This window comes from Pogoniulus pusillus, chromosome 15 (assembly GCF_015220805.1).
Source record: "Pogoniulus pusillus isolate bPogPus1 chromosome 15, bPogPus1.pri, whole genome shotgun sequence".
Classification (NCBI taxonomy): Eukaryota; Metazoa; Chordata; class Aves; order Piciformes; family Lybiidae; genus Pogoniulus; species Pogoniulus pusillus.
In genome coordinates, this window is record NC_087278.1 from 25797306 (window position 1) to 25809653 (window position 12348).

Here is a 12348-nt window from a genome sequence, read left to right on the forward strand (position 1 = left end):
CAAGCTACACAGTTTAAATACTGAAAATAACTCATTAGGACAACAAATGCCTGAAACTTGCTTTATTTGTTCATAAAGTCTGTGCGTTACAGCAAGCCTAAGTTTAGCTACTGTTGACAAAGCTCAGTCTGGAAGAGCACTAAATGTTATTCAGAGATGTGCAGTGCCCACATCAGCACACACCATGCTGGTTTTCTATTGCTGGAATCTAATATTCGTGAGTTACAGATCTTTAAGATCTTTCTGGATGTTCCACAATGTATCTGCACTCTTCTTCAGCTGAGCCACCTCATCATCCTTCAGCTTTTGGTTGATGACACTTGTCAGTCCGGAGGCACTTAGGACAGAAGGAAGGCTCAAGAAGACGTCGTTCTCAATGCCATACATGCCCTGCCACAAACAACAGATCACTCAAAACATGAGCCTATCACCTAGACCTGCTTTTACTTTACCCAGTAGGAAGCTTTCTGAGAGCAGAGCAGACTATAATTCTGCAATCTGTAAAAAAATGTCAATATATTTGAGGAATGAACTGGTTTAGACCAAGTGACTGGCACCAGAGAGAGAGCTCACTTCAGAAACTCCATCTCCAAACCCCTCACAGCAAGCAGCTGACAAAATTCAGACACAGCATCAGTGCACATCTTTTTTTCTACTGTAGAGGGAGCAGTAAGTTCAGCCTGCTCAGAGTACTTGCTGCACAGCTGGTACAGGCTATATGCAGCCAGTTCCACCAGCTATAAAAGGACTCAGCTTTTCTCCCCCGAACACCTTTATAGGCAGTGGCTCATGGAGTTACAGTTAAGCCTCCACGGATTTTGCATTTTTGTATGGAAAATTCCTTTTAATGCATGTGCATGTCACACACCATAAACTTTACAAAAGGGTAATACAGCATTAAGTAGAGTCCAGAGAATTTAGTTTCTGAGGAGGGTAGACTAAAGTTCAGACTACAGAAAGCTGCAATAATAAGTTTCCATTTTAAATTTCAAGTAGTATTTGACAAAGTCTCCTTTTTAAAAGGGAAATTGAGACTATTTAGCTTTTCCTTTTTCCATTTAGCTGCAAATTGAGATTATTTAGCTTTTCCATAACAACAAATGAACTTGAGCATCCCACTAGCCACCACTCCTTACCTTTACCAGTGTTGAGACCGAATGCACCCGACACAAGTTCTTCAGCATGGACTCACAGAGGTCAGCAACACTAAGGCCAATAGCCCAGTTTGTGTATCCCTTAAGTTTGATTACCTCATAGGCACTGAGGAAATATGGAAACAGTTGCATTAAGATGTGTTCAAGACACTGTGTAGGCAACAAGTCTTCAAGTGAATGAATATTTTCCATGTAAAAAACCATGAAACCTGTGACACTAAGTTATGGAATTAAAATGTCAGAGTCACAGATTTCAGCATCAGAGGAGAAAGTATGAAGTCTGCATCATCCCATACGTATATAAAGAAGCCCTATTGTTCTCACAAGGTTGGCTGAGATGAAAAATAGCTTTCATCCATTAACAGTTTTTAGGGTTAAGTAGAAGAACAGACATCTACAACTGAAGGAATTTTCTATTCAAGTCAGCAGTTCAGTCATTTTGGGTACACAGAGTTGTTCAGCCTGGAGAAGAGAAGGCTCAAGACAGACCTAATAGCAGCCTACTAGTACCTAAAGAGGACTACAAGAAGATTGCAGAGGAACTCTTTGCAAAAAACTGCAGGGACAGGACAAGGGACAATGGTTTGAAATGAGAGAAAAGCAGATTTAGTCTGAATGTTAGGAACAAGTTCTGTGCCATGAGGGTGCTGGAACACTGCAAGAGGTTGTCCATGGAAGCAGCTGAGGTCCCATCCCTTGAGATACTTGAGCTAAGGCTCAATGAGGCTGTGAGAAAACTGCTCTAATGGAGGATGTCCCTGCTGACTGCAGGGATGGATGACCTTTAAAGGTCCCTTCCAACCCAAACCATTCTATGATTTGGAGCCAAGGCCATGCACTCCTCGCTTCATTTTTAAACCAAGATCTGCATACACTTTACAGCAGCATAGTCCTTATTCCCCAGGTGTGACAAGTGATTTAGCCACTCTTCAAATCAGTGTACCTTTCAACCACTTGTTTGTGCACTTCTTTCCAGTTCTCACTATCTTTGTCACTTCCCATGGCAGGATTCAGCTCCTGGAGAGAAACACCTGCCACATTAACTCCACTCCAAACAGCCACTGTAACAGAGAGAGGATACAAGTTTCATCAGGACATTCAAGAGGTGGCTCCCTTAGAAATACACAGCACTATAATATAGAGCAGTGTTGTAAAGGGTTAACTCTCCTGGGGGTGGTCTGGACCTGACCCCAGGTCCTCCTGACTCCTCCCTGAGAGTGGTCTGAATCTGACCCCAGGTGTAGTGGTTAGCCCACTCCCACTTCCTGTCTAGACCCCCTATAAAGACAGAGGAACTTCCTCTTTCTCCTACCTGCAGCACCCTGGTTCCTGCTACTCCTGTTTTTGCCGTGTGGCCACCCCACCACATGGTGGACAACCCCTTCCTGAATCTACCTCCATCCATTGCCATCAACCTGGTTGTATATTTTTATATTGTTTCCCTTTCCTATACCTTTTTGTAACTCCCCTACTTTTTATTTATTGTTAAAGTTTTCCTTTTAACTTTCAAACTGAAGCAAGATTATTCTTTGGGTGATTTACCCCTTTTCACCCCTTCTCCCCTTCACGCAGGGGAGAGGGGAAAGCATTGTATAGTTCTGTTAGGTTTTGAGACTGTGGGAAGCTTCAATCAGACCAATATAAGTACCAACTCACAGATTCATTCAGCAGTGGTAAGATGCAGCCTCTGGGACATACCACTTTAGATAATAACATCAGTCTTAATGGTGCAGTGTTTAATTATGCAACCACAATCACTTTCATGAGAAAAGTGCTGCTAGATTTCCTGGACCTGTCTCAACTCCAATATTCATAAAAATAAAGCCAAGTTCGAGTTACTTGAGCTTGTCTGCATCCATTCCCTCAGAATTCCCTAACATCCATTAGGCTCCAACCTCTAACACTATATTGCTTATTCCCAAAGGAAATAGAGAGTGCACCTTACCACTAGAATCACCATGTTCTCCCAAGATCCAGCCATGGCAGCTGGTTGGGTGGATGCCAAGCCTTTCAGCCATCAGGTAGCGAAATCTGGCTGTGTCTAGATTGCAGCCACTTCCAATCACACGGTGTTTTGGCAGGCCACTCAGCTTCCATGTGACATAGGTTAATATATCCACTGAAAAGAAACAGATGCAGTTACAAAGCCATTCACATAGACCAAGAATGTTCCAACAGCTACTTTACAGCAAGTAGTACGGCAATCGAGAGGACTGAGGCCCCAACCCTGGAGATATTCAAGGCTGGACTAGACAAGGCTGTGAGAAACCTGATTTAGTGGAGGATGTCCCTGCTGACTGCAGGAGGGTTGCACTAGATACCCCTTGGAGGTCCCTCCCAACCCAAACCATTCTATGATTCAATGAGAAACAGCACCCAGACTTTGAGCTCTGCTTTGTGATCTCATAGTTTGCCTTCAGTAAGGCTTTCCACAGGACCAGCTGCAAGCAGTGCATTCTGAGCTAGAGCCCATGCAGATCAAGGGAAGTAAATCAGGCAAAGACAGGGAGGTCACAAATCATCACATGCACACTGGACACCCCCAAAGTCCCTTCTAATGGGCTCCCAGTAACTTCCACTGTTTCAGACTAATGGACAAAACACCACACAGTGAGGAAACAAAGCACTGCAAAAATAATTCTGATAAAGTAATATGCAGTCCTCTTCCTGCAGCTGCTTCACTGGAGAGAAGGCTGTAGCTTGAATTCAGCCTTGCTAGAGCAAGAACAATTTGACCTTAGACTGGCCTTGATTTTTAGATAAGTGTTTAAAATTGCCCTAACTCATTGTACTTGCACAGCAGCCACTTGGTCCCTAGCTACTCAGTAGTGCTAATTGTACACCAGCTATTTACCACCATCTGAGTAGCTAGCTCTCCATGCACTGCTTTGACTGACAAATATCTTTAAGAACAGTGCCACTTCATTCCCAGGCTTCACTCAGATGTCAAATCAAGCCAAGACAGCACGGCAGTTCTTTTTCCTGAAAAGACAGCCAAGACTACAGGGCAAGATCTTCCCTCTGAGAAATATCATATCCAGCCAGAAAGGAAAGCTCTGATTTCTGATCAGTTTACAAGCAAAATGAACATCTCCTTTAGTGATAAAATGTTTTAGCTACCTGCTGCTTAAGCCAAATTATGTAAAGACCTGAACTATTATTTACCATGAGGCATGCTTTTAAAATATGAGAAGTTCTGAACAAAAAGCACCAGAAAGTACAGAATGTTTGTATCCTGCTGTTAGCAAACACATGGCAGATGGCCACACAACCCAGCCATTTCTGACACTGAATTTGTATTTAAGAACACTGGTAAGATAAACCACTAATTCTCCAACAAACACAAGCACTAAGTCTTCTAAAAGCAATTGCCTTACCTGGGTTGGAAACCACTAGGATGGTACAGTTGGGGCTGTACTTGACAATCTGAGGAATGATGAATTTGAAGACGTTCACATTCCTCTGAACCAGGTTGAGTCGACTCTCTCCTTCTTGCTGACGAACTCCTGCAGTTACTACCACAATTTTGGAGTTGGCTGTAACAGCATAGTCTACAATAGAGCATGGGGGAGAAGATGTAGAATGTTAGCTAGACTTATCACTGTTTTCAGCAGCATTGTGTCCATACAGGTATCATGGGTAGCTTCTCTGCTGCACATACATTCCAACCCCAAACCCAAGAGACATCCATACTAAAGCCAGCACTTATAAAATTGTTTGGGTTGGAAGATACCTCTGAAGGTCATCCAGTCCAAGCCCCCTGCAGTCAGCAGAGACTATCTTCCACTAGAGCAGATTGCTCAGGGCTTTGTCCAGCCTCATCTTGAATATCTGCAGGGATGGGGGCCTCAGCTCCCTCCCTGGGCAACCTGTTGCAGCACCCTCATGGTGCAGAATTTGTTCCTAACGTCTGGTCTAACTCTACTCTTCTCATTCCAAACCACTGTCCCTCATCCTGTCCCTGCAGGCCTTTGCAAACAATCCCTCTGCAGCTTTTTGTAGCTCCCTTCAGGTACTGGCAGGCTGATAAAAGGTCAGCCTGAAGCCTTGTCTTCTCCAGGTTGAACAACCCCAGCCCCCTCAGCCTATCCTCTATCTCTTCACATTATCCCAATGTATGGGTCTTGACAGTACAATCGAGCCCTCAATCTCATTTCCATTATTCAAGTATCAGCACTTTTCACTCTACAAAGAGGCATCAGAGTGCCCTTAAAATTTATTTCACTCAACCAGCTCAAAACTGTGGTCACTAGAGATAAGGGAAGCCCAGGTAAGAGCCACTCCCATTGTTACGGTGTTCATCGAACTCTCACCCCACTTCATACACTTCTACATTTAACCATGAAGTCATTAGAGTTTCCTAGAATTACACAGCCAGTGGTCCACTCCTGAGCAAATTCACAGAACATCAGTGTTAAAGACAAGAAACTGAGGATCACCTTTGTCTGCCACGATCTTGTGAGTGCGAAGGAACAAGCTCCCGTGCTGCAGATCCATCATTTCTCCTTTGAGTTTGTCTTCCAAAACATCAACCAGAGCAAGCTCATCACAAAGATCCTGCAAAGAATGCAATTTGGAGGAGTCAGTGAACCAGTTCACTTGAATTTTAATTTTACCCTTGACATGTACATTTTAAATGAATGTTACACATCTGAATGTAACTCTTCCCCAAAGGTAGGCAGTAAGAGAAGACTATCATGGGGCTCTGATGCATCTCAGAGTAACAAAGACAGAAGCTAAACCAGCATAGAACTCTTTCAGACTTTTTAAACGTAAAAAGGGTACTATTGGTGCTGAGTTTGAGTGCACAGCTAACCCCTAGGTAGCAAGACACTAGCCAGTGTCTCAGGAAACAAGCAGCACTTCTCAGACCTGTAACAAACCTACCCTAACAAAACACACCATATGATTATTGAGAAAGTATTCCAATTCCTCCAACCAATTCACTTCACAAAAAAATAGAACCAGAGCAGTCTTACCTTCCTCAATAATGAAACCAGCATCAGGGCAAAGCAGATTCTTCACCTAACTTTATGCTGCTACAGCTGCTATGTTGTATCTACTCTGCAGAACAGATTCAGGCATGCATGTTTGTTCTCCAGCCCGATTAAGCTGGGAGACAAAGTCATACAATGGAATACTGCGTCCAGTTCTGACCCCCTCAGCTCAAGAAGGACCTCAGGGAACTGCTTAAGGAAGTCCAGCACAGAGCCACAAAGATGCTGAAGGCAGTGGAACATCTTCCCTGTAAGGGAAGAACTCTAAGAATCTTTACTTGCAGGCCAAAAATCAATCTTAAACATTCTAAGTACGTTTAGCTGAAGTCACTGGTGCAAAACTATGGTAGTGGTGTAATCAGAATGTGCGTATGTGAATGGGCAGATTCATACACACAATCTGACACCACAGGGCAGATGCCTAGGCCAATGTTCAGACTCAGCAGGTTCATGGAGCCAGCTTTCACTGAAACAAGAGAGCATCTGGAACAGCCCAAATGACCAATGTCATCCGTGTTGCCTAGAGATCTCAGCTTGTCATCAACACACACAGGAATGAAGTTTACAAAATAACCTAATGCAGCTTAATATCCTCATTGAAAACAGCTGACCTGTGGCTGCAGAGATGTCTCCTTTTGTAGAAAAGTATGGCAACACCAGGGACTTGTAAGGGAGCTACAAATAACCCACGTGGAAGTTTGGGGGTCATTCAAATTTATATATTAGAATATTACAGCAATAAACTGAAATCAGTATTACCACAGAATGGTTTGGGTTGGAAGGGAGTTCCAAAGGTCATCCAGTCCACCCCCCTGCAGTAAACAGGGACATCCTCCACTAGAGCAGCCTGCTCACAGCCTTGTCCAGCCTGACCTTGAGTATCTCCTGGGATGGGGCCTCAACTCCCTCCCTGGGCAACCTATTACAGTGTTGCAGCACCCTCATGGTGCAGAACTTGTTACTAACAACCAATCTAAACCTGCTCTTCTCTCATTTCAAACCATTGTCCCTTGTCCTATCACTACTGTCCCTCTACAGCCTTCTTGTAGCCCTCTTCAGGTACTGGAAGGTCACTCTCAGGTCTCCCTGGAACCTTCACCTCTCCAGAATGAACAACCCCAACTGCCTCTGCCTGTCCTTTGTAGCAGAGGTGCTCCAGCCCCTGGGTCACCTTCAGGTTTATCAGGCTGTTTAATTTTATGAAATTGAAAGCCATCTCAAACTCCACTGCATCTGCATATTACAGTATGGTATGGACACCATGATTTAACAGACATCTTGGGAAGCCAACCACCTGGTACGAGTCAAAACCGTATTGTATCCCTCCATATCTGGTTGGATATGAGCCAGTAGCGTGACCAGGAAGGACAACAGCATCCTGGCTCGTATGAGAAATACTTGAGCCAACAGGATTAGGAAAGTCCTTGAGTACTGTGTCCAGTTCTGGGCCCCTCAATTCAAGAAAGATGTTGAGGTGCTGGAACATGTCCAGAGAAGGGCAACAAAGCTGGTGAGGGGCCTGGAGCACAAATCCTATGAGGAGAGGTTGAGGGAGCTGGGCCTGTTTAGCCCGGAGAAGAGGAGGCTCAGGGGTGATCTTATTACTGTCTACAACTACCTGAAGGGGCATTGTAGCCAGGTGGGGGGTGGCCTCTTCTCCCAGACAACCAGCAATAGAACAAGGGGACACAGTCTCAAGTTGTGCCAGGGTAGGTATAGGCTGGATATTAGGAAGAAGTTCTTCACAGAGAGAGTGATTTCCCATTGGAATGGGCTGCCCAGGGAGGTGGTGGAGGCACCGTCCCTGGGGGTCTTCAAGAAAAGCCTGGATGAGGCACTTAGTGCCATGGTCTGGTTGACTGGCTAGGGCTGGGTGCTAGGTTGGACTGGATGATCTTGGAGGTCTCTTCCAACCTGGTTGATTCTATGATTCTATTCTAAGTGGTACCGTACACACAATTTAGTACCAGAACTGGTAGAAACTGATAATGGCTGGACCTGATGATCTTAAAGGTCTCAACTGAATCTATCCTAAGTGATTGTCCCCCTGTACTCAACACTGGTGGAGCCGCACCTTAAACACTGTGCCCACGTTTGGGCCCCTAACAAGAACACTGAGGTACTGAGGCATATCCAGAGAAAAGCAAAGTGCCTGAAACAAAAGTCTGAGAAGTGGCTGAAGTGGAGTTGTTTAGTTTGGGGAAAAAAAAGGCCTCAGGTGAAACCTTACCACTCTCTATAACTATTTGAAAGGAGGTTGTAGCAAGGTGTCAGTATCTTCTCCCAAGTGCCAAGTAATAGGACAAGAGGGAATCGTCTTGAGCTGTATGAAGAGATGATTAGTTTGGATTTCAGAAAAAGTTTCTTCCCTGAAAATGTTTCAATGCATGACTACAGGCTGTCCTGGGAAGTGGTGGAATCACTGCTCCTAGAGGTATCTAAAGAGCATCTACATTTGGTGCTTAGAGATCTGATTTAGTGGTGGAGTTGCAGTGCTAGGTCAACATCTGGACTTGATCTTAATGGTCTTTAACAAGCTAAACATTTCTATTTCAGTGACAAGAATCAAATGGTTATGCTATAAAAATGCTTTATACTGCAGCTTCTACTTGTGAGAACACAGGGGAGAACAGAAGCCTGGTTGAAATAAACTCCATGATACTAAAATCCAAGGTAGAAAAAATGAAACCAAATTTTCACTCTAAATTTGGTGCATGCAACTTGTGATTAGTCAAACTCTGTGCTTAGATTTTTGTGTTTTCTGTGTATGTTTTTATCCTCCTTAGATCAGTGTATTAAATAGACTGATGCTGGATTGCAAGGAAGTATGAGGTAAATTTCACCTGGCTCCCTGCCATCCTTACAGGTTACAGTGCTTCAAAAAAAAAATGGATTCAGACTACAAGGCAGCAACATCTGCTTAAAAATAACCTCACACCCACACAGTGAACTGTCATTGTTTTTCCATTAAATGTCTCCTTTAGTGACACAGTTTAAAAACTACTCATTACATTCACATTAGTATTTAGTTTCACCATAGCCTTTTTTGTCAGTTTTTCCTTTCTCAGAAGGCTCATGAGTATGAACAACTGAAAACCCTCCATATTTTTCATGATTAAGACCCCTCATGCATCCTCAAGGTAACAAGAAGGATCAGCTCCAAATATAATACAGCTGGTTTAGTAGTACATAGAAGTTTTCTCTTGCTGTGAGCCACCTAATTTAAAATCTATAGAATGGTTCAGGTTGGAAGGGACATCAAATATCACTGAATTCCAACCCCCTTGCCACAGGCAAGGGCACCTTCCACTAGAACAGGCTGCTCAAGGCCTCATCCAACCTAGCCCTGAACACCTCCAGGGAGGGGGCATCCACAACCTCCCTGGGCAACATATTCCAGAGTTTCACCACCCTCACTGTGAAGAATTTCTTCCTAACCTCCAGTCTCAGTCTGCTCTCCTCAAGCTTCAATCCATTCCTTCTTGTCCTGTCACTACAGGCCCTTTTCAAAGCTCCCTTCCCAGCTTTCCTGTAAGCCCCTTTCAAGTACTAGAAGGCTGCAGGTGGGTAAGGTGTACCTGCTGCAGTACTTTGGAAAAACAGTTCCCATTTGTCTTTTAAAAAGAGCTTAACAGGAGTCAAATTTAACTTCATTCACAATAAGTCTCTAAAAACAAAAGGCAAAGTAAAAGAGATCCTTATTGCATAATAAGCTTTTGCTTTGCTCAAAGACTACATGAGACTTTGCTTTAAAGAAAATAAAAACCCAACTACAAACCAAAACAAACAGAAACCAGCAGGAGTCAGAATAACCTTTAAGTCCAGCCCCCTGTTAGTTTTTGGAATGCTAACTAAAACCAATATGGAAAAAATAAACTCATATAACCAAGTGATAAGGGCTTAAGAGAAATAAAGAAGCCTGGGGACAGCAGTATTTTCAGTTATTACGTCACACATGCATTCAAAGAGTAAAAACCAAACACAGTACTGATCCCTACCCCCTATTTCACATGGGCTTCTATTCTGCCTGCATTCTTTGCTCAGCAGAGCTCTCCCACTCAGCAAATCCCATCTTTGTTATGGAAAAACAAGAAAATTGAAAGGATAAATGTTTAGCAGAGGTTTCAAAGCCACTGCTCAATGTATTTTGCAGCAGCCTGCAAAATAACTCTGCCCAATGAGAAACGAATTGCTAAGTAACAAAAATGAATGGAAAGCTGAGTAATGAGAAACGAATTGCTAAGTAACAAAAATGAATGGAAAGCTGAGTAATGAGAAACGAATTGCTAAGTAACAAAAATGAATGGAAAGCTGAGAGAACAAGGAGAAATCAAATGGGGAGGTCAGCCTTGCATGAACGCTGTAGGTCACTGCTTGCTTACACCAACAGCAAACAGTTCATTCCTGTACTAACCTACCCAATTTTTCACTGCTTGCTAAGACAGGCAGGCAGTGCAGAGCACTACAGCAGTGGGAAGCTGCACATGTTGCCCTTGAGCTGTACCTTTCCAAGGATGCTGATAGCACAGGCCATCCCGACCTGTCCAACCCCCACAACAGTTATCTTGTTGTTTGGAACTGTGCTTCCTGCAGCAATGGGGGTAAACAGCTTGTCCTTGAGGGTAGCCATGGTGTTCTGCAAGGAAAGACGGAAAGGCATGGTTCAAGGCAAGCCAGGTTAAACCAAAACGAAGCCTCTGGATTGAAGAGGTCACCTGGCACAGCTGGAAACCTGCCGCCAGAAGCGCTGCGGGCGGCGGTTTACGTAAGGCAGAGGCGGGCACAGTGCCCCTGCCCACCGAGCCCTTCCACCCGCGAGTTACCAGCTCACCCACACACCCACTCCTGCCTGGAGGACAGGGCTCCCTCTCTGAATTCGCTGGTGCCAGCTGAAGGGCTGAAGCGGGGCAGAGGCGGTTTTGGAAGCACGGAATAGAATATCCTTTTGTTCTGGGAGCTTCCAGAGCCGCTCCAAAGGCAGACATCCCTTCCGCGTCAAAGGCTCCTTGGCTTTCCCCCCTTCACAAATCCCAGCACGGCTGCGGGGCTGGTAATGAAACTACGAACCAGTCTGGTGCAGTAATACCCCAGGGCTTTCCCCCGCTCCTTTACGTTCAGGCCGAAGGGTCCCTTCGCCCAACCCACAGAAGCCTGCGCGGCGCCTCCGACCACCCCAGCCCAGCAGCGCCGCGCTGGGGCCGCCGCCCCCATCTCACCAGTCGCAGCCTAGCGACACGAGGCCGCCCAGAGGGATTCTACGCACAACCGGAGGCCGAGCTAGGGATCGCCATCCCATCCAAACCCTCCGGAGCTTTAGCGTGGCTCTGACCCCTGCCTAGCGCATCCCACGCTCCCTGCCTCAGTGCCATCCCCCCCCCCGTGCGGGAATGCTCGGCCCCGGGCGAAGCCGCCCGCAGGAAATAAAAAGCTGAGCCGGGGCACCCCACCAGCTGCCCTCGTCCCGTACCCACCGGTTAGGCTCAGGCTGGGGAGAGGCAAGAAAACCAACGTCACGCTCCTCCGAGGCTCTCGCAATGAGGACTCCGCAGCGGAAGGGGCGGGCAGGAGCGGGCCGGAGCGGAGCGGGCTGGGCCGCCCCTCGCCGCGCCTTCCTGGGCGTGCCTGGGCGGCTTTCGGGGGGCGGTGGCCGCCGCGCTCAATCCCCGTCAAGGACGGAGCCTGAAGGATGCCGCTGCCCCGCCCTCGGCTCCCCTCGCTGTCCTCTGCTTTTCGCCCTTCTCCTGCCTGCCAGTCCCCGAGGAGTCGCCTGAGCGGGGTGAGGAGCGCAGGCTCGACCCTCTTTTCGTGCCGGCGGCAGCAGGAGGAGGCGATGGTGGCGGCCAGCCGGTGGGGCGGTAGCTGCCCGGTTGGGCGCGCTGTAGGCCTCAGTGCGGTGCGGCAGTCCGCCACTCCGCTGGTGGCGGTGACAGAGACCGGTGGTCTTACAGGCGTCTCTGAGCTGACCTTCACAGTTAGCTAACGAGGTCAGGATGCCTCATTTCTCTTTCATGAGACCAGAGGGAACATGGCAGAGGAATCGTTGCACACAAGAAGATACAGAATCATAGAGGCGTTTCGGTTGGAAAAGCCTCCAGCGACCACCGTAACTCCCACGGCTGGGGCTAAACCCGCGTCCCTCGGCACCACATCTCTGCCTCCCAAATACCTCCAGGCGCAGGAATGCAACCGCTTCCCGG

At 46.4% G+C, this 12348-nt stretch overlaps 1 protein-coding gene across 1 annotated transcript; it reads right to left on the reverse strand.

The window, feature by feature from the left end:
• Positions 1 to 47: 47 nt before the first annotated feature.
• On the reverse strand, positions 48 to 11731 carry LDHB (lactate dehydrogenase B). The gene is made up of 8 exons (XM_064155933.1): positions 11623 to 11731; positions 10656 to 10787; positions 5594 to 5711; positions 4532 to 4705; positions 3100 to 3273; positions 2098 to 2215; positions 1137 to 1260; positions 48 to 390 (listed from the first exon to the last, which is right to left on the reverse strand). Exons 2-8 carry the CDS (start codon positions 10779 to 10781, stop codon positions 223 to 225), a joined length of 1002 nt encoding a protein of 333 aa, XP_064012003.1. The 5' UTR covers positions 10782 to 10787; positions 11623 to 11731; the 3' UTR covers positions 48 to 222.
• Between the last annotated feature and the right edge of the window lie 617 nt (positions 11732 to 12348).

Coding starts and splice junctions, on each gene's coding strand:
- LDHB (XM_064155933.1), bottom strand. CDS start 10,781: ATGGCTACCCTCAAGGACAAGCTGTTTACCCCCATTGCTGCAGGAAGC. Junction 3,274..4,531: donor CCTAGTGGTTTCCAACCCAG/GTAAGGCAATTG, acceptor GTTTCTTTTCAG/TGGATATATTAACCTATGTC. Junction 1,261..2,097: donor CACAAACAAGTGGTTGAAAG/GTACACTGATTT, acceptor ATATTTCCTCAG/TGCCTATGAGGTAATCAAAC.